Source organism: Bufo bufo, chromosome 2 (assembly GCF_905171765.1).
Source record: "Bufo bufo chromosome 2, aBufBuf1.1, whole genome shotgun sequence".
NCBI lineage: Eukaryota > Metazoa > Chordata > Amphibia > Anura > Bufonidae > Bufo > Bufo bufo.
The window spans coordinates 651,472,551-651,492,669 of record NC_053390.1 but is presented as its reverse complement, the minus strand read 5'-3'; the positions used below and the strand labels follow the sequence as shown (position 1 = coordinate 651,492,669).

General features: G+C 42.7%; 1 protein-coding gene and 1 long non-coding RNA gene across 6 annotated transcripts in view; one reads left to right on the top strand and one right to left on the bottom strand.

Moving 5' to 3' along the window:
* DCLK2 (doublecortin like kinase 2) overlaps nt 1-20,119 on the bottom strand; it is a 153,658-nt gene that overhangs the window by 108,777 nt on the left and 24,762 nt on the right. For all 5 annotated transcript variants that reach the window (XR_005776359.1, XM_040418531.1, XM_040418532.1 and 2 more), the window contains exon 2: nt 3,447-3,781. Coding sequence is in view for 4 of the 5 variants with exons in the window: in XM_040418531.1 (XP_040274465.1) it covers nt 3,447-3,781 (335 nt within the window). In the remaining variant the exon portion in view is untranslated. The remainder of the gene's footprint in view (nt 1-3,446; nt 3,782-20,119) is intronic.
* LOC120990031 overlaps nt 1-20,119 on the top strand; it is a 36,450-nt gene that overhangs the window by 10,599 nt on the left and 5,732 nt on the right. The gene's annotated exons all lie outside the window — the stretch shown is intronic.

The window sequence follows — 20,119 nt, the reverse complement described above, 5'->3', positions numbered from 1 at the left end:
CAGATCCCTTCTGGATCACATTATAGTCAATGGGGTCCGGCGGTGAATGGCAGTATCCGGTGGACTCCGGCAGGCTGTTCTCTGCCAGAACACAGCCTTCTGGATCAGTTAAGCGGACGTGTGAACCCACCCTTAGCGGTGTCAGGTGAAAATAAGTCAGAATGTGATCCCTGGCCTGTGCTAAATTCAGCAAATGCTATGCGCCACTTTCATAAATTTGTCGTACAGGCTGTTATCTTTACACAAGTAGACAAATGTGAAGACAAACTTCAAACTGCCCTCTGTTGATAAATCAGGGCCTATAGGGCCCTGTACACGGGCCAACAATTGAACAGATCATCGCTAACCAGCGTTAGCAGTAACACTCGCTAGCGACAATCTGGCAGTGTAAATGCACCGCCAATTACCCGATGTACAAGCAAAAATGCTCGTAATTGTATCTTCTGTAGCACAAAAGATCATCATTTCCCAGTAGCAGATTGTGCTATGTGAACTCGATCTGCTGCCGAGAAACAACGAGAAATTATGGGGAAGAGCGATCGCATTAGTGATCGCTCCTCCCCATACTCTGGAGGAGATTGCTGCATGTAAATGCACCGGTCTCCTCCACCAGCGATCAGCAGATTGTCAGGAAGGAACGCTTCCTTCCCAACTATCTGCCTGTACATCATCCTATGTAAAGGGACCATTAATAATTGGTCGTGAAGGAACTTCTCTGCCAATTTTCTATACGCCATTTTATTTTACTATAGTCACAAAGCTATCCAAGTGGCAGCATTAATAGGCAATACGAAATGCAGTCTGTAAGTATAAAATCCTATTAAACTAAAGGGATTATATGGCACAACAAAGTGAATGCAAAGCACCAGGAAACAATCTGGTTGCCATTTTGTTGGGATTTTGTTACATTTGTAAATTCAAAAAATGCAGTCGCTTCTCTTTTCTCAATCCTTTTGGCCCAGTACCTACATGTTGACCAACTGATCCCATCTATTGGCCTTGATATCACCTATATGCAGATCCACGACCTGTCCGTGGATCTGCATATAGGTCCACGATTTTTGTTGTGGATTTTCTGCTTATGTTAACAACCACACTGAAGTCTATAGGGAAACCACTGCATATAAGGTGCAGAATTGCACAAACAAATGACATGCAGTGAATTTCAAAATCCACACAGCAGGTCAATTTCCACACAGAAGAAAAAAGAAAGGTGTACATGACATTGGTCAGATTTCATTCACTTTGCTGGTACTGTATCACGCTGCGGTTTTAATGCACAAAAATACCTACGTAAAAACGGCACATAAAATGCATCGTGTGCAGGTAGCCTTACTCGGCCTATCATTTGCCTGTGTAAAAATAGTCTTTAGATCAGGCATGCTCAACCTGCGGCCCTCCAGCTGTTGCAAAACTACAACTCCCAGCATGCCCGAACAGCCTACAGCAGGGCATTGTGGGAGTTGTAGTTTTACAACAGCTGGAGGGCCGCAGGTTGAGCGTGCCTGCTTTCGATTATATTCAAACATGTCAGATTTGACATGGATTTCAGTGTGGTTTCTGCACCAAAACCAGCATGAAATTTGACATTAATCCATATTCCTTGTCTGTAAACCTTGCTCACATGCAGTGGAAACGGTTATGTCTTTTTAGCACTGCTGTGCAAAAATCTGCTGCAAATTTAGGTGCCCTGCTACTTATTTTGGGGAGAAACAATGAGGATTGGGTCCTGGAATAATAATATGGTTTCTCCTCCTTGTGCGCATATGCTGGATACCAGCAGTACCTCCATAGCAAAATCTGAGCTTTCTATGGATCTTGTAGCAAAATGCCAAAAATGAGGATGAGGTTTATGAGGAAAAAAAAAAAAGATAAAATATATTTGTGCTCTGCATTTTATTTTCTTACTTTTTATTTTAGTTTTTTTGTGTTGCTAGACAAGATTGTTGCTTTGCAGTTTTGGGTATAATTGTGTAGAACAGGCAATGAAAGTGCAGGTTTGCGCCTACAACGTAGAGTAGTACAGGACATGTAGCGGATGCAGTCTGTCTCTTCAATTCGCCTCCTCATCATTTGCATTCTGCGTGCTACACGAGCCTCCGTGACATGACCCATAGACAGGAAAGAGAAATACTGATCTACGGCTCCTGCCATAGAGACGTGGATATCTATCCCCATTACAGAAGTTCCTTTATTCAACTGGTTGCTGTTTAGAACAGAATGAAAACATTGACCCTTTAGTCACTTAGGATACTTTCACACTCGCCATTTGGGCGGATCCGTCATGGATCTGCAAAAACGGATCTGTTACAATAATACAACCGCATGCATCAGTCATGAACGGATCCGTTTGTATTATCTGTAACATAACAAAGACGGATCCGTCATGAACTCCGTTGAAAGTCAATGGGAGATGGATTCGTTTTCTATTGTGTCAGAGAAAACGGATCCGTCCCCATTGACTTACATTGTGTGCCAGGACAGATCGGTTTGGCTCAGATTCGTCAAGCCAGCGGAAAGCCAAAATGCGAGTGTGAAAACAGCCTTAGGCTACTTTCACACTGGCGTTTTGGCTCTCCGTTTGTGAGATTCGTTCAGGGCTCTCACAAGCGGTCCAAAACGGATCAGTTTTGCCCTTATGCATCCTGAATGGAAAAGGATCAGAATGCATCAGTTTGCCTCCGTTCCGTCTCCATTCCGCTTTGGGAGCGGACAGCAAAACGCTGCAAGCAGCGTTTTGGTGTCCGCCTGACGAAACTGAGCCAAACGGATCAGTCCTGACACACAATGTAAGTCAATGGGGACGGATCCGTTTTCTATGACACAATAGAAAACGGATCCATCCTCCATTGGCTTTCAACGGTGTTCAAGACGGATCCCTCTGTGCAGATCCATGATGGATCCGCACCAAACGCGAGTGGGAAAGTAGCCCAAGTCATACAATCAGCATCAAGCGTCTTACTCCAGTAAACACAAACCCTCGTTCTTAAGGACTCTGACCTAGCAACATCAAATAGTTATAAAGGAATCAAAAACCGGAGAACTTTTTGCTTCTGAATGCACCTTATTACGCGGTAATCCTCTCCGAGACTGCATACCAACTACAGATTTGGATGCAAGAAAAAAAATATGTATTTATTTACTTGGCTCCTAAAGAAGAAAGATTTCTATTCCTGCTGTTACTATTATGTGCCCTGCAGCATGAGCTATTCACTGACATTTCACCCACACAGACGAATTTTAAAAGCAAAAAATAAAATAAAAAAATAATAATTATATATACCTAGATTGTTTTTGCTGTATTTTCTGCTACACAACACCTGGGCTCAGCTACCACTTGTGGTTCCACATTGTAGTATATTGTAATAATAATATTTTTTTATGTAGTGCCAGTCTTAATAAATGTGCCCCTATGAATAGGATTTCTCTTCTAGATATTCACTAACCTGTTTTCCATCCAGAGTGCATAACCTCTTGACAACACCTGAATCCAACTTTATAGCATCCGTGATGTCTGTTAAGACCTGCTCAAAGGAGTGAGCGGTCTTCTTATTTAGAAGGATGCGAACAGCCTTGCGTGGCTTTACTCCACTCCGGATGACCGTCACAAGCTTGGGTTTAATAAAGTCCTTGCCTTCTCTCATTTCATTCTTCAGTGTAGTTAGGGACGACAACGATCGTCCAGACCCAGTCCTTACATTCACAGACCAGTTGGGACTTGTGTTTCGATTGTAGTCCACCTTTCGATAAGACTCATTTGAGGCACAAACATAGCTTTCTCCTGTAATCAGAAAGAAGAAAAGAAATGACAACATACATCTTCTATTGCATTAAATGTGTTAGAGACGAGAGATGAGCGAATTTCATGTTGTGAAATTCGTTCACGCTTCATTTGGTGGTAAAAGCAGAATTGCGTTATGGATTCCGTTACCACGAGCCATAAGGCAATTCTATGACAGAATGCATAACGGAATGCCTTTAGAGTCATTCCGTCAGAATAGAAGTCTATGGCCTGCATAACGGATCCGTTCCGTTTCCGTTATGCAGCCCATAGACTTCTATTATGACGGAATGAATAATGAAAACGGAAGGTCTCTAAAGGCATTCCATCATAGAATTGCGTTATGGTCCGTGGTAACGGAATCCATAACGCAATTCTGCTTTTACCACCAAACGAAACGTGAACGAATTTCAAATTATGAAATTCGCTAATCTCTATTAGAGACAATAAGTCCACAAATAAATCTGGAATGTATGACTGAAGAACACACCTGTCAAATGAGTGAATGGATTATTATAAAACAGGAAATTGTGGCCTGATTCAAATGGCCATATTTTTGCTTCCTGTTAGAAGTCATACCTCTGAAACTCAGAGCATGCACTACTTTGGTCCATGTCTTGTGGGACACTGACCTAGAGACCACTGAGACAATGGTCACCACTTGTTGCCAGGTCTGTGTCCTACGTGGACATATGGAGTTCACTGCCAGATTAAGAAAATCCTGCTGGTATCACTAAGTGCTCATGCCCACGGCTGTTGCCCGGCAACGGCCGTATTGCGGCCCACAGTGGGTCTGCAATACATGGGCACCGGTCGTGTGCACACCGCAGACCCATTCACATTGCAGAATGGAGGCACGGATCGGAAGCACTGCTTCCGTTGGTTTTCTGTCCGTGCCTCCGCACTGCAAAAAAGTAGAACATGCACTACTTTTTTTGCTGTGCGGATAGCTAAGTGAATGGGTCCGCGATCCGCATGCGGCGGCCCCATGGTCGGTGTCTGTGCATTGCGGACCACAATTTGCGGTCGGCAGCATGGGCCCGGCCGGCACACATTCGTGTGCATGAGGCCTAACACTGACACTGTGAGAGCAAAAAGACGTGGACCAGAGAGCAGGCTCTCAGGCTACATTAATATCTGTGGTAGGCCTCATGCACACGACCGTTGTTTTGGTCCGCATCTGAGCCGCAGTTTTTGCGGCTTGGATGCGGACCCATTCACTTCAATGGGGCCGCAAAAGATGCTGACAGCACTCAGTGTGCTGTCCGCATCCGTTGCTCCATTACGTGGTCCGCAAAAAAAATATAATCTGTCGTATTCTTGTCCGTTTTGACCATGGGGATCCGGGGGAGTGCGCCGTTATCTGGCTATGCCAGATACAGTAACTCCAATAGTCTGTTCCTCTGCCAGGACAGACTACCGGATACCTTAAAGGGGTTCTGCAGTTTGTTTAAACTGATGATCTATCCTCTGGGTAAATCATCAGCATCTGATCGGCGGGGGTCCGACACCCGGGACCCCCGCTGATCAGCTGTTTGAGAAGGCAGCGGCACTCCAGCAGCGCCGCGGCCTTCTCACTGTTTACCGTTGGCCCAGTGACGTCACGACTAGTATCAACTGGCCTGGGCGCGGCTAAGTTCCGTTCACTTGAATGGAGCTTAGCCCCGCCCAGTTGATACTAGGCGTGACGTCACTGGGCCAGCGGTAAACAGTTAGAAGGCCGCGGCGCTGCTGGAGTGCCGCTGCCTTCTCAAACAGCTGATTGGCGGAGGTCCCGGGTGTCGGACCCCCGCCGATCAGATGCTGATCATCTATCCAGAGTATAGATCATCAGTTTAAACAAACTGCAGAACCCCTTTAAGCACAAATGTGAACCCACCCTAAGGCCTCTTGCACACGACCGTATGACTTATTCAGTATTTTGCGGTCCGTTTTTCTGGGTTTTTGTTTCAGTAGTGTTTTCGTTCTGTTTTGCCATTCCGTTTTTCTGTTTGGTTTCCGTTTGTGATCTGTTTTTTGCTGATCGAAAACGGAAACAGAAGCATACAATATTGTTTAACCTCTTCAGGACACAGGGCGTACAGGTACGTCGTTATGTCCTGGTACTTAAGGACACAGGGCGTACCTGTACGCCCTGTGTATTTCCGATCACCGCCACGCGGTGATCGGAAGCCGGTGCCTGCTCAAATCATTGAGCAGGCACCTCGGCTAAATGCGCGAGGGGGGGGTGGGGTCCCGTGCCCCCCCATGTCAGCGATCGCCGCAAACCGCAGGTCAATTCAGACCTGCGGTTTGCGGCTTTTTATTGTGCGGGCGGCGGTGCCGCCATCGGGTCCCCATGGGGCTGTGGGGGGGACCCGATGGCATGGAAGGCAGCACGATGCCTTCCGGTGACGAGCCTGTGAGATCCAGCCCCCTGGATCTCACAGACCGGAAGCTGTATGAGTAATACTAACTGTATTACTCATACAGCCAATGCATTCCAATACAGAAGTATTGGAATGCATTGTAAAGGATCAGACCCCCAAAAGTTCAAGTCCCAAAGTGGGACAAAAAAAAAAAAGTGAAAAAAAAAGTTGAAAAAATAAAGTTTCCCCCCCCAAAAATTAAGTTTCAAAATAAACTAACGTAATTTTCCCCAAATAAAGTAAAAAAAAAAAATTGGTAAAAAATATTTTAAAAAAAGAAGACATTTTAGGTATCGCCGCGTGCGTATCAACCGGCTCTATAAACATATCACATGACCTAACCCCTCAGATGAACACCGTAAAAAATTAAAAATAAAAACTGTGCTAAATGAACCATTTTTTGTCAACTTACATCACAAAAAGTGTAATAGCAAGCGATCAAAAAGTCATATGCACCCCAAAATAGTGCCAAACAGTCATCTCATCCCGCAAAAAATGACACCCTACTTAAGATAATCGCCGAAAAACTGAAAAAACTATGGCTCTCAGACTATAGAGACACAAACATGTTTTTTTTGTTTCAAAAATGAAATCATTGTGTAAAACTTACATAAATAAAAAAAATTGTATACATATTAGGTATCACCGCGTCCGTGACAACCTGGTCTATAAAAATACCACATGATCTAACCTGTCAGGTGAATGTTGTAAATAACAAAAAAAAACGGTGCAAAAACAGCTATTTGTTACCTTGCCAAAATCATATGTACCCTAAACTAGTACCAACTTCCACCCTATCCCGTAGTTTCTAAAATGGGGTCACTTTTTTGGAGTTTCTACTCTAGAAGTGCGTCAGGGGGCCTCAAATGGGAGTGAGTCAGGGGGCTTCAAATGGGACATGGTATATAAAAAAAAACAAAAAAAAAAAAAACAGTCCAGCAAAATCTGCCTTCCAAAAAACGTATGGCATTCCTTTCCTTCTGCGCCCTACCGTGTGCCCGTACAGCAGTTTACGACCACATATGGGATGTTTCTGTAAACTACAGAATCAGGGCCATAAATAATGAGTTTTGTTTGGCTGTTAACCCTTGCTTTGTAACTGGAAAAAAAATATTAAAATGAAAAATCTGCCAAAAAAGTGAAAATTTGAAATTGTATCTCTATTTTCCATTAATTCTTGTGGAACACCTAAAGGGTTAACGACGTTTGTAAAATCAGTTTTGAATACCTTGAGGGGTGTAGTTTCTAGAATGGGGTCATTTTTGGGTGGTTTCTATTATGTAAGCCTCGCAAAGTGACTTCAGACCTGAACTGGTCCTTACAAAGTTGGTTTTTGAAAAGTTCTGAGAAATTTCAAGATTTACTTCTAAACTTCTAAGCCTTGTAACGTCCCCCAAAAATAAAATGTCAATCCCAAAATGATCCTAACATGAAGTAGACACATGGGGAATGTAAAGTAATAACTATTTTTGTAGTTATTACTATGTATTATAGAAGTAGAGAAATTGAAACTTGGAAATTTGCAAATTTGGTATTTTTTTTTATAAATAAAAATTATTATTTTTTTACTCCATTTTACCACTGTCATGAAGTACAATATGTGACAAAAAAAACTATCTCAGAATGGCCTGGATAAGTCAAAGCGTTTTAAAGTTATCACCACTTCAAGTGACACTGGTCAGATTTGCAAAAAATGGCCTGGTCCTTAAGGTGAAATAAGGCTGTGTCTTTAAGGAGTTAAACAGTAAGTACATTAGAAAATTTGGGCTGGGCATAAAATTTTCAATAGATGGTTCCGCAAAAACGGAATGGATACAGAAGACAGCCACGGAACGTGATTTGCAGGCAATAATAGGACATGTTCTAGCTTTGAACGAAACAGAAATACAGAATGCATACGGAGTACCTTCCGTTGTTTTTATGGACCCACTGAAGTGAATGGTTCCGCATACAGACCGCAAACGGAACACAAAAAAAAAAGAACGGAAAAAAAAACTGGGTGTGCAAGAGGCCTAAAGCAGATAGATGATATCAACTCAATGCCGACCACATCCAGGAGCAATGTGCAGTTGGATCTACAGTACGCCGGAAGCTGCAGCACATCAAGACAGCATAAAAGCTATTTAGAAAGTTGTTTAAATTTGCATTTTGAAAATAAATGAACAAAAAAAAAAAAGGTCAGTGCGATGCGCCATAGCCTTTAGATGGCCATATTATGGCTCTGAAAAACAGTATAGTTCTACAGAATCGCAATATGTCACCTATGGACACATGCGGGAGCCTACCGTACCTGTGATTTTATGTTTGCCTAGGTGAGAATGTAATATGTCTCCATAGGCAGTAGCATACAGTGACTACTGCTCTGTAGTATGAAGCAGCAGGGACTCCATGGGCCTGATTCAACAATATCCGCATCTGCTGCACGGCCTTGATGGGGCCTGCGCTACCAGAGGAGGCATGTATTAAATAAGGAGGTGCAGACCTCTTCTCAAATCACAATCGTCTCGCCGTGCGCTGGAATGAAATCTACTACAGCTCGGAGCGGCTATAGATTTCAGTCATTATTTGCGCCAGTGTCTAGTGTAAATAATGATGAATGAGCTGGGGTCGACAGCCTTGCCTCCTTTTTGTATAATTCAAGGGTGATGTAAATTTCTAATTGCAACTAGAATCCGGTGAATTTGCAATTTTTTTATAACGCCAAAAAACAGCATTTTGGGGGGGGGGGGGGGACACAATAAATTTCCCCCCATATGTCTCTATATAGGGTTTTATACAGTGCTCTGCCATATGCATGACACCTATTCTATTATTTATTAAAAGCTAATAAACCCTTTGACCTGCGCATTGCAATGAGCAATTTCAAGGATCCCAGAAATCATGGTAAGGGTCCATTCACACGTCCGTTGTTTCTTTCCTGATCTGTTCCGTTTTTTGCGGAACAGATCTGGACCCATTCATTTTCAATGGGTCCTAAAAAAAAAACAATCGGACAGCTCAATGTCTGATTTTTTTTCAGGACCCATTGAAAATGAATGGGTCCAGATCTGTTCCGCAAAAAACGGAACAGATCAGGAAAGAAACAACGGACGTGTGAATGGACCCTTAATGTGTTTCATGTGAAGAGCCTAACAATTAACTAGGCAGTTTATGTCAATGGACAAAACTAAGGCTACTTTCACACTGGCGTTTTGAATTCCGTTTGTGGGATCTGTTTCAGGGATCTCACAAACTGTTCAAAACTGATCAGTTCAGCCCTAATGCATTCTGAATGGATAAGGCCCCTTGCAGACGAGCGTGTCCGGATAAGGTCCGGATGCGTTGCGGGAAAATGCACGATTTTTCCGTGCGAGTGCAAAACATTGTAATGCGTTTTGAACGTGCGTGAGAAAAATCGGCATGTTTGGTACCCAAACCCGAACTTCTTCACAGAAGTTCGGGTTTGGGTTCGGTGTTGTGTAGACTGTATTATTTTCCCTTATAACATGGTTACAAGGGAAAATAATAGCATTCTTAATACAGAATGATTAGTACAATAGGGCTGGAGGGGTTAAAACATTTTTTAACTCACCTTAATCCGCTTGCTCGTGCAGCACGGCTTCTCTTCCGCCTTCTTCTTTGAGGAATAGGACCTTTGATGACGTCACTGCGCTCATCACATGATCAAATCACCATGGTGATGGATCATGTGATGAGCGCAGTGACGTCATGCATCAAAGGTCCTTTTCCTGTGCACAGCAAAGAAGAAGACAGAAGAGAAGCCGGGCTGCGCGAGCAAGTGGATTAAGGCAAGTTAGATTATTATTATTTATTTATTTTTTTTAACCCCTCCAGCCCTATTGTACAATGCATTCTGTATTAAGAATGCTATTATTTTTCCTTATAACCATGTTATAAGGGAAAATAATAATGATCGGGTCTCCATCCTGATAGTCTCCTAGCAACCGTGCGTGAAAATCGCACGGCTTCCGCACTTGCTTGCGGATGCTTGCGATTTCCACGCAGCCCCATTCACTTCTATGGGGCCTGCGTTACGTGAAAAACGCAGAATATAGAACATGCTGCGATTTTCATGCAAGGCACAAGTGATGCGTGAAAACCAACGCTCATGTGCACAGCCCCATAGAATTAAATGGGTCCGGATTCAGTGCGGGTGCAATGCGTTCACCTCACGCATTGCACCCGTGCGGAAATGTCGCCTGTGTGAAAGGGGCCTAAGGATCCGTTCAGAATGCATCAGTTTGACTCCGTTCCGCCTCCATTCCGCTCTGGATGCGGACACCAAAACGCTGCTTGCAGCATTTTGGTGTCCACCTGGCGATAGGCGTGCCAAATGGATCCGTCCTGACTTACAATGTAAGTCAATGGGGACAGATCCGTTTTCACTGACACAATATGGTGCAGCTGAAAACGGATCCGTCCTCCATTGACTTTCAATGTAAGTCAGGACGGATCCGTTTTGACTTAGACTTTTTTTTAAAAGAATAATGAATGCAAACGGATCCGTTCTGAACGGATACAAGCGTTTGCATTATAGGTGCGGATCCGTCTGTGCAGATAACGGTGTGAAAGTAGCCTAATGTGCTCATGTAATGACAGTCATATTAGTCAATTCAATTACAGAGTAGCTGGCATCAGAAAGCAGTGGACATCTTCCAGGTGTCTCTGTGTCATCTTTTAAACATGTGACATCTATTAAAATATGTCAGAAAATCAAGAAGGAAAATCTGAACGAACCATATATGATATTGTTCTGTCTGGATACAATATCTGTACAAATCTGCACACGTACAGGCGCCCTGAAAGGTGGTAATATTGAGACTCTTGCGACAATCAGATGTTTCATTGATATGTATGATTTTGTGTTGTAGTGATTGTGAGGTAATGTCCTCTACGTGGACACCTTCAAACAAATACAAGTCTTCAGAAGTACCGTATATTTCTCCCTGTGCTGTAAATCACATAGAACCTACAAGACCTTTCAGTTGATCAATCAGTCAACATGCTATCTCATTGTAAGGTACCTACAGATAATTGCTCCACTATAAAGAATATAACACATCCCTTATGGATGGAGACTCATGAGACTCACTCTGGAAGAGCAAAGGTTCATTTGTAACAAGTATGTCTTCATAACTATTAATCAGGAAGGTCACAGAACAAATGAAGAAAAAGGCCACGCAGAGACTACCATATAATCACTGGGAAGAGCTCTACTTGTACATACTTCTCTCAGTCATTGCTTAGGTTGACTATAAGTACTGCAGAGTTCATTATTTTACTAACCGTTGTGCATCAATCCGCATCAGAAATACACCTAATTTAGGCGTATTTCTGTTTAATAAATGACCCCCATAATCCAGGGGCTCTCCTCCCTGGATTAATGACCCATCTCCAGTAATTAACTAGTAACTATAGCTTGTTATATTTTTACTCTCAGGAACTGCATCCAGGCCCCTCTTGAACTCTTAGGCCCCTTTCACACGGGAGAGATTTCCGCGCGGGTGCAATGCGTGAGGTGAACGCATTGCACCCGCACTGAATCCGGACCCATTCATTTCTATGGGGCTGTGCACACGAGCGGTGATTTTCACACATCACTTGTGCGTTGCGTGAAAATCGCAGCATGCTCCTCTTTGTGTGTTTTTCACGTAACGCAGGCCCCATAGAAGTGAATGGGGTTGCGTGAAAATCGCAAGCATCCGCAAGCAAGTGCGGATGCAGTGCGATTTTCACGCACTGTTGCTAGGTGACGATCGGGATGGGGACCCGATCATTATTATTTTCCCTTATAACATGGTTAAAAGGGAAAATAATAGCATTCTGAATACAGAATGCATAGTACAATAGGGCTGGAGGGGTTAAAAAAATAAAATAAAAATAATTTAACTCGCCTTAATCCACTTGTTCGCGCAGCCGGCATCTCTTCTGTCTTCTTTTGTGAGGAATAGGACCTTTGATGGATCATAGTGATGGATCATGTGACGGACCATGTGATGAGCGTAGTGACGTCATCAAAGGTCCTATTCCTCACAGAACAAGACAGAAGAGATGCCGGCTGCGCGAACAAGTGGATTAGGGGAGTTAAATTTTATTTATTTATTTTAACCCCTCCAGCCCTATTGTACTATGCATTCTGTATTCAGAATGTAACATGGTTATAAGGGGAAATAATACAATCTACACTACAACTAACCCAAACCTGAACTTCTGTGAAGAAGTTCGGGTCTGGGTACCACAGTCAGTTTTTTATCACGCGCGTGCAAAACACATTGCACCCGCGCGATAAAATCGGAACGCAAGCGCAGTCAAAACTGACTGCAATTGCGTTCCTACTCGCGGGGGTTTGCCGCAATGCACCGGGATGCATCCGGACCTAAGCCGGACACGCTCGTCTGCAAGGAGCCTTAGTTAATTCACCACCTCCTCTGGCAGAGCGTTCCATAGTCTCACTGCTCTTACAGTAAAGAACCCTCTGGGACTTTTCTGGCTCCGTTCTAAGTATAGGTGCCAGTCCCAGAGGTGCGGCTCTGGGACCTGCACCTATCAGACATTGGGCGCATATCCTAGCAATATGTCCCCAATGTCTGAGATGGTACAACCCCTTTAAGAAATATTTTAAAGAGTCCATGGCCCAGTAATGACCCCTGTAGTATATTGGCACTGGATATATACCATTGTGATGCCAAGTATACAGTTAGAAGCTTTTGTATGGAAAAATAACCACATGAAAAGAAAACGTGAAAATGAAATGAATGGTCAGAAATCACAATATTTCTCACGCTGTACAAGGAGGTGGTTAATGCCGCGCGGCTCCTATTCACTTAAAATGGGAGCATTGCTTCAATAACTGTAGTTCCAGCGCCAACTTAATGTGTTGGAGATACACTAAAACAGCTGATCAACAGGGATGAGAGGTGTTGGACCCCCCCTACCCCACCCCTGAACAGATAGTGATGGTTTATCCTGAGGGTAGGGCATCACTTTAAAAAAAAAAAAGCAAAAAGCTGGACAACCTTGTTAAGGCTGCCCATAAATATTCAGCTTTTGTTCAGTTTTTTTATTGCCATTTTATAGCTAAAACCAGAAATGGATTCAGAAAATAGGCAGTAAAGCAGAATCTGCTTGTTAGACTGAATTTACATGCTCAGGTTTTTGATGCAGTTTTTGAAGTCCAAGCCAGGAACGGATCATAGCCTGAGGACACAGATATAAGGAAGGCTGGGTTGTATCCTCTTTTTGAATCCACTGCTGGCCCTGGCTTCAAAAACTGCATTAAAAAAAAAAAACTGAACACATCAATCCCGCCTTCTACTTTCCTTCTGCCTTTGGCAAAATTAGCTGTATATTCCATGGCAGAAATCCCTCTGGTTTTGGGCGCTGTTTTTCAATTTTAAAACGTTGGCCTGCTCACACTTTAGTCTTATTGAATGGACCTAACCTGCGGCTACACCTGCTGCAGTTTCCAGCAGTGTCTGTGCAGTCGGAAAGACAAACTTAAACAGCATAAACAGCAGCGCCACCTCCCACCAAACGCAACAGGAAGTGCTTTCCGTGTGGAGGGCATTTTGGAGTAAAATCTGTGTGCACTAGCCCTTTACCACATAACAGTGGGGGGGGGGGCTGCTTTAAATGCTGCTATCTCCTGAGAGGTAGCAGCTAGAAACATGCATCTGGCAGCGAGAGTACAAGCAACAGAGGAGAAATCACTGTTTGAAGTCAAGTCGGGAATAAATCGCGGGTAAAACCTGTTTTCACTTTCAGCTACATTCACTGCATCCCGATTTCCATCAGCGATATCTTCCCCTGTACTGAACACATTGCTGTTATTCTTGTATCGTCTGAAAGCTTGGAATGTCAGTTGCAGGTTTCTAGCTGCTACCATTCAGTAGATAGCAGAATCTAAAGCAGCCCTCCCCTCCAGTTATCTACATTTCCCACTGCTGGAGCTGGACTGGGGCAAAACAGTTAGGGGGTTAAGCTGGATTTCAATGTTATGGTTTTCTGATGCAGGTTTTAAAGGGCTTCTGTCACCCCACTAAACTTTTTTTTTTTGTGTACTTATAATCCCTATCCTGCGATATTGCTATACCTTATGTTATTACTAATTTTCGTTCAGTAGATTTAGCAAAAAACTTACTTTTATGATATGCTAATTACCTTTCTACCATCAAGTAAGGCGTCTACTTGCTGGTAGCAGCCGCAGAAAACCGCCACCTCCTTCTGTTCATTGACAGGGCCAGCCGCGATCTCCTCCTCCGGCCGGCCCTGTCAGCATTTAAAAAATCGCGCGCCTGTGTTGATTCGGCGCAGGCGCTCTGAGATAAGGAGGCTCGCCTCCTCAGCACTCCCTCAGTGCGCCTGCGCCGATGACGTCTTCTCTTTCGGTGACGTCATCGGCGCAGGCGCACTGAGGGAGTGCTGAGGAGACGAGCCTCCTTATCTCAGAGCGCCTGCGCCGAATCAACACAGGCGCGCGATTTTTTAAATGCTGACAGGGCTGGCCGGAGGGGGAGATCGCGGCTGGCCAGGTCAATCAACAGAAGGAGGGGGCGGTTTTCTGTGGCTGCTACCAGCATTAGACGCCCTACTTGCTGGTAGAAAGGTAATTAGCATAACATAAAAGTAAGTTTTTTGCTAAATCTACTGAAAGAAAATTATTAATAACATAATGTATGGCAATATGGCAGGATAGGGATTATAAGTACAAAAAAAAAAAAGTTTAGTGGGGTGACAGAAGCCCTTTAAAGCCAAAATGAGAGTGGATCATAACGTGCAAAAGACAGATATGACCATCACTTTTTTTAATCCAATCCTGGTTTTGGCTCCATCCCAAAACCTGAACGTGTAAACCCAACCTCACAACAGGGTCAAAAATGCACATTACAAATTCCAATCTAGCCATTAGCCATTCTGTAATTGGCAATGAGAGATGAATGCTTTATCGCACATAGCTGCCTATTACATCGGAAACTGAGTTCACATGTCAAACAAATAATTTAGGTGTCTCTGTTCTCATACTACGACTCACGTCTCAAATTCCCTTCTGACTTCACCAAACTGAAGAGTGAAGAATTGCACAGGCAATAAATGCTTAAAATCCCCCGGTGATAGCTTCATTTAGTGCATTTAACCTACAATACCATACATTCTGTGTATTCCTTTTTTATGGTATGTTCAGTGACAATGTAATGTGCATGAAGATGTAGCTTTCCTGACAACATATTATAAATGACATGAGCTCTCACCATTTACAGAGATCACACTTTTATATATTGCTTCTATATTCTCTAAGCAAGACATAAAAAACCCCAAAACAATATTCAACCATGTTCCTCGGCGGATCCATTCACTGCAGTGAATTTAAAATGTGCCTCACTAAAGTGAATACATCTGGTGACACAATTCAATACTGTTTTTGAGTGGTTACATATATCATCCCAGTGAAAAGCTTAGCAGGGAGCTAACACGTGATGTTAAAACATTGAATAAACTCATATTTGCCACATTTGCATTAGCTGAATGTATCACAATGCATACTGTATGAACAAGAAAATGTGTTGTGCTTACTGAGCTCCATATTAAGACTCTTAGACATGGGGCAATGATCATCCAAATGATCATGTCCACCAATAAGCCAACAAAAGCATCTTTACGATGACGATTGTTGGCCCGAATAGAGATGATAATTTCACAATCTAAATAAAAGAAAACAAGAAATGATTGTCCACCGTGTAAAAGGTCCTTCATACTCCCATCCAAGACCTGCTTCTAACCAAAGACATTTCACCACACAAAACAGAGTCTTCTACAATAGCACCACATATGGGACACCTAGATCCCATAATATCAAACATCCTGAATGTAAACCCATTAGAGCCCCAGAGCTACCTTCTAAAATCATCTCTCTTTCCATAGATAATCACCATCCCCCACGTACACCCGTCGCCAAGTTGGCACCGTTACTCAACAGAATTACTAACCCTGGGTTACTCAACCTGATTCCCAAAAAAGCCCCATCCGTCCACATAGTCACCACTGGCAAGAATCCACAACAGCCCCTTTTGGACACGTTAGAGTACCCCACTCTGAACGAAGCACACATTCCATCAGTTTCCCCCAAATCGACCCTGTCCCTCACTGACCCCTGCACATCTCCCAGTCACCTTGCATTCAAAATTTCTGTCAACAACATTTCTACCAATTCAGTTTCCCATAGTTCCTGTCCAGTTAAATCACCACCATTCCCCAGCAATTCCACATCCCAACCCTCCCTAAATGACATCTCCACACATTCAGTTTCCACTATCCAATTGGATATTTTTTTAGATCTACCGTCCAACCTCTCTGGAAGCCCTTTTTTAGGGAGAATTTCACCCACAATGAGCAATCAAACTCCGCCTGCAAGACAGACAATTTCCAGTCTTCAAATCCTGAGTCCCTTCTTCACCCCTACAGGTCCGATCCAGCCCACCCAATCGTACAACCCCCCCCAATTTGAAAATAACGCATTTCTTCAGTCCCATCCCGTCATCACGAAAAAGAACAAAAAAAGATTCAGGGGATACCGAGGGGGAAGAACCAAACACCCCAATGAGAAAAAAAAGCCAAATCCCTCATCACAGCAATAAACAATCCGACACCCTAACCACCAATGCACAGATAGAATCCAAAAGTGACCCCAAACCCACCCCACTAAAAGACACCAGAGGGATTTTCAATCTATCTAAACATATACTCAACGTTGACGAACTTAATCTGTTACGTAACGTAAGGGACTCTCTTTCTGCCCAAATAATCACTCTGACCCCTTTGAACTTTTTGTGGACGTAAATTGACATTAAAAAGACACTTTACCATCAAAAGTATTAACCTGGGAGAGAAGACACATCCAACATCCATACCGATACTGCCACTAGTGAGGTTCCCCCAAATACAGAAGGAATCTCCATTCCCATTGAAAATGAAGCCCCGGCTTGTATTCCATCAGGCCTAAAAAAAAAAATCATCCTTTTATCCGCTAGAGAGCAGAGGGCCTCACCTAGAGAGTTTTTTTAATATGGTCTTACACGACCTCAACACCTTGAAAAAAACTCGGGTCCCACCACTCTCTAATAATCTCAACACTAGAGAAAAAAAAGAGCGCTATCAGAATTAAAGAAAAACAAAGAAATAGTAATAAAGAACGCGGATAAGGGAGGAGGAGGTGTAATCATGAATCTTGAAGAAGATTATGTGAAAGAATCCCAAAGAATTCTGGCAGATCCAGCCTATTACAGAGTTCTTGTAGAAGATCCTACGCCAAATTTCAAGAAAACCTTACTAGAATTGCTTGATTCTGGTTTTTCCCAAAATATTATTGATAAAAAAGAAAAAAATGTTTCTCATCACCAATCATCCGACCATAGCCCGCTTTTATTTCCTGCCTAAAATTCACAAGTCTCTTACCAATCCACCTGGCAGACCGATCATTTCCGGTATAGATTCCCTCACCTCAAACCTCTCAGCCTGTGTCGATAGCTTTCTACAGAAATATGTACAGAAATTGCCCTCATATCTAAGAGACTCCTCTGATCTTATCAATAACCTTAACAATGTAGAGTGGAGGGAGGACTACATATGGGTCACACTTGACGTAGCATCCCTTTATAGTAATATTCAACATGATCTGGGAATACGCGCAATAAGACACTTCCTTGAACTAGACTCTGGAATGCCTCCCATTCAGAAGGAGTTTATTATAAAATCAATTAAATTCATCCTTGAGCACAATTACTTCACGTTCAACGAGACATTCTACCTACAAACTAGGGGTACCGCTATGGGGACAAAATTTGCACCCTCTTATGCAAATCTGTTTGTGGGCCTTTTTGAGGAAAAAATAGGGTCTCCAATCTCATAAGAATGTAATCTTCTATCGTCGCTATATTGACGACATTATCTTTATTTGGGGTGGCAAGAATGAAGATTTAATGTCATTTATGTCCCTGATAAATCAGAACAATTGGGGTCTTCAGTTCACCTGTGATGTTAACCCCAAAATTGCCATCTTCCTGGACCTACACATTGAGATTGTAGCGAACAAGATAACCGCCAGCACCCACTTTAAAAAGGTGGATGCTAACAGCTCTCGATTACTCCAGTTGTCATCACACAAAATGGATAAGGAACATACCCTTTGGCCAAATGAAAAGGATCCAGAGAAATTGCTCTGACGACAAGACCCTAAAAACACAACAAGGAGTCCTAAAAGAACGATTTTTTGGATAAGGGCTACCCTAAAAGTCTAATCAAGGCCTCATCTCAGAGAGTTCTAAAATTAGACCAAAAAGAGGCTTCGAAACAAGCCCCCCAAAAACCACTGATCCAAAGGGATATCAATATAATCTCATAACCAGATACAATAGAGACCATCATCATATCAGAAAGATACTCACCAAACATTGGGATATCTTGCTAAAAGACCCGATTCTCAAAAATACACTCCCCAAACAGCCATCCATAACTTTCAGAAGGGCACAAACGATCAAAAATATCATTGCCCCATCTTGTCCCAAATTGCGAGCACCCAATAAAACTATTGTTCCTTTTCCAACTAGAAAAGGTTCTTTTAGATGTGGAATAAAAAGATGCAAATGTTGTGCAATGATCAACCATGGCACTAGTGGAATTGAAGTAGGAGGCCTATCAGGAATGTGGACCCTCAAACAAGAACTCACCTGTGGGATGAAAAATATAATATACCTACTAAAGTGTCCTTGCGGTTTAAAATATGTGGGTAGGACCACCCAAACCCTACGAGAGAGAATGTGCGAACACCGTTCCAACATTAAACGCAAAGTTACAACACATAGCGTATCGCGCCATTTTTCTGAAAAACATGATGGCTCCCTGATAGGCCTTACAGTAACGCCTTTGGAGACCATCACGTCATCCTACCAACAGTTATGCCGGAAGGAGATGTATTGGATATACACACTGAATACCCTATCTCCTTTCGGCCTAAACGAATGTTTAGAATATTCGAATTATTAAAGTAATAGTACGGAGAGGCCCGTAGCAGATACACATCCCTCAATGTGTATTTCCATGCCCTCTGCACATATAACACTTACATGTAGTCTTCATGATTTCATCTCAATTTGGATAAACGCCAGGTCCATAAAAAGTCTTTTACTCCTACCCCCTATACATCACTGTGGTATAGCCATGATCCACGCGTCCTTTGTTTATCATATATGTCCACATTTTTACTCTTTACTATATTTAATTATATTTAGCTAAATCTTTAGATGTGACATATACGTATATACTTCGCTGTTATACATTTTATGTTCCACTACTTGCGATCTATAGGTTTTTATCTTGTTTTATCATGTCTCACTATATATTAACTCAGCTATGGGTCCATGCAGGCAGGAACCCCTGCATTCATCTCCCATTATCTGTGTTTGAACCCTAATTGGAATATTTATGTCCTTTTATGATATTTTTATGAAAAACCATTTATCCATCTTCACTATTTTTATAATTGTCTTTGCTATTGACCACTATCAATATTATTGAGTTTATACATTTTATATATTTTTAATATTATATTATTATATATCTGTCCTCCCTAGGCTAGTTCACTAGAGCCCCTACTAACATCTGCTAAAGATGAATAATATTTTTTATCACCCATCATCATCATCTAACACATAGGATCACAGGTCACCATCAGAGCCCCAGACTGGGATGCTGGGATCCAATCACGTGATCGGGGCTCAATCACGTGATGTCATGCATGTTCTTTCCTCCATCAAAGAGACCCCTTAGAATATACTCTTGCTGATCGCAATGAGGAAAAGTATACTAGAAATAAGTTCTATCATTTTCACCATTCCTCTGAGTGCACTTCCGGTTTAGATGCGTTCCACTGTGGAACGCA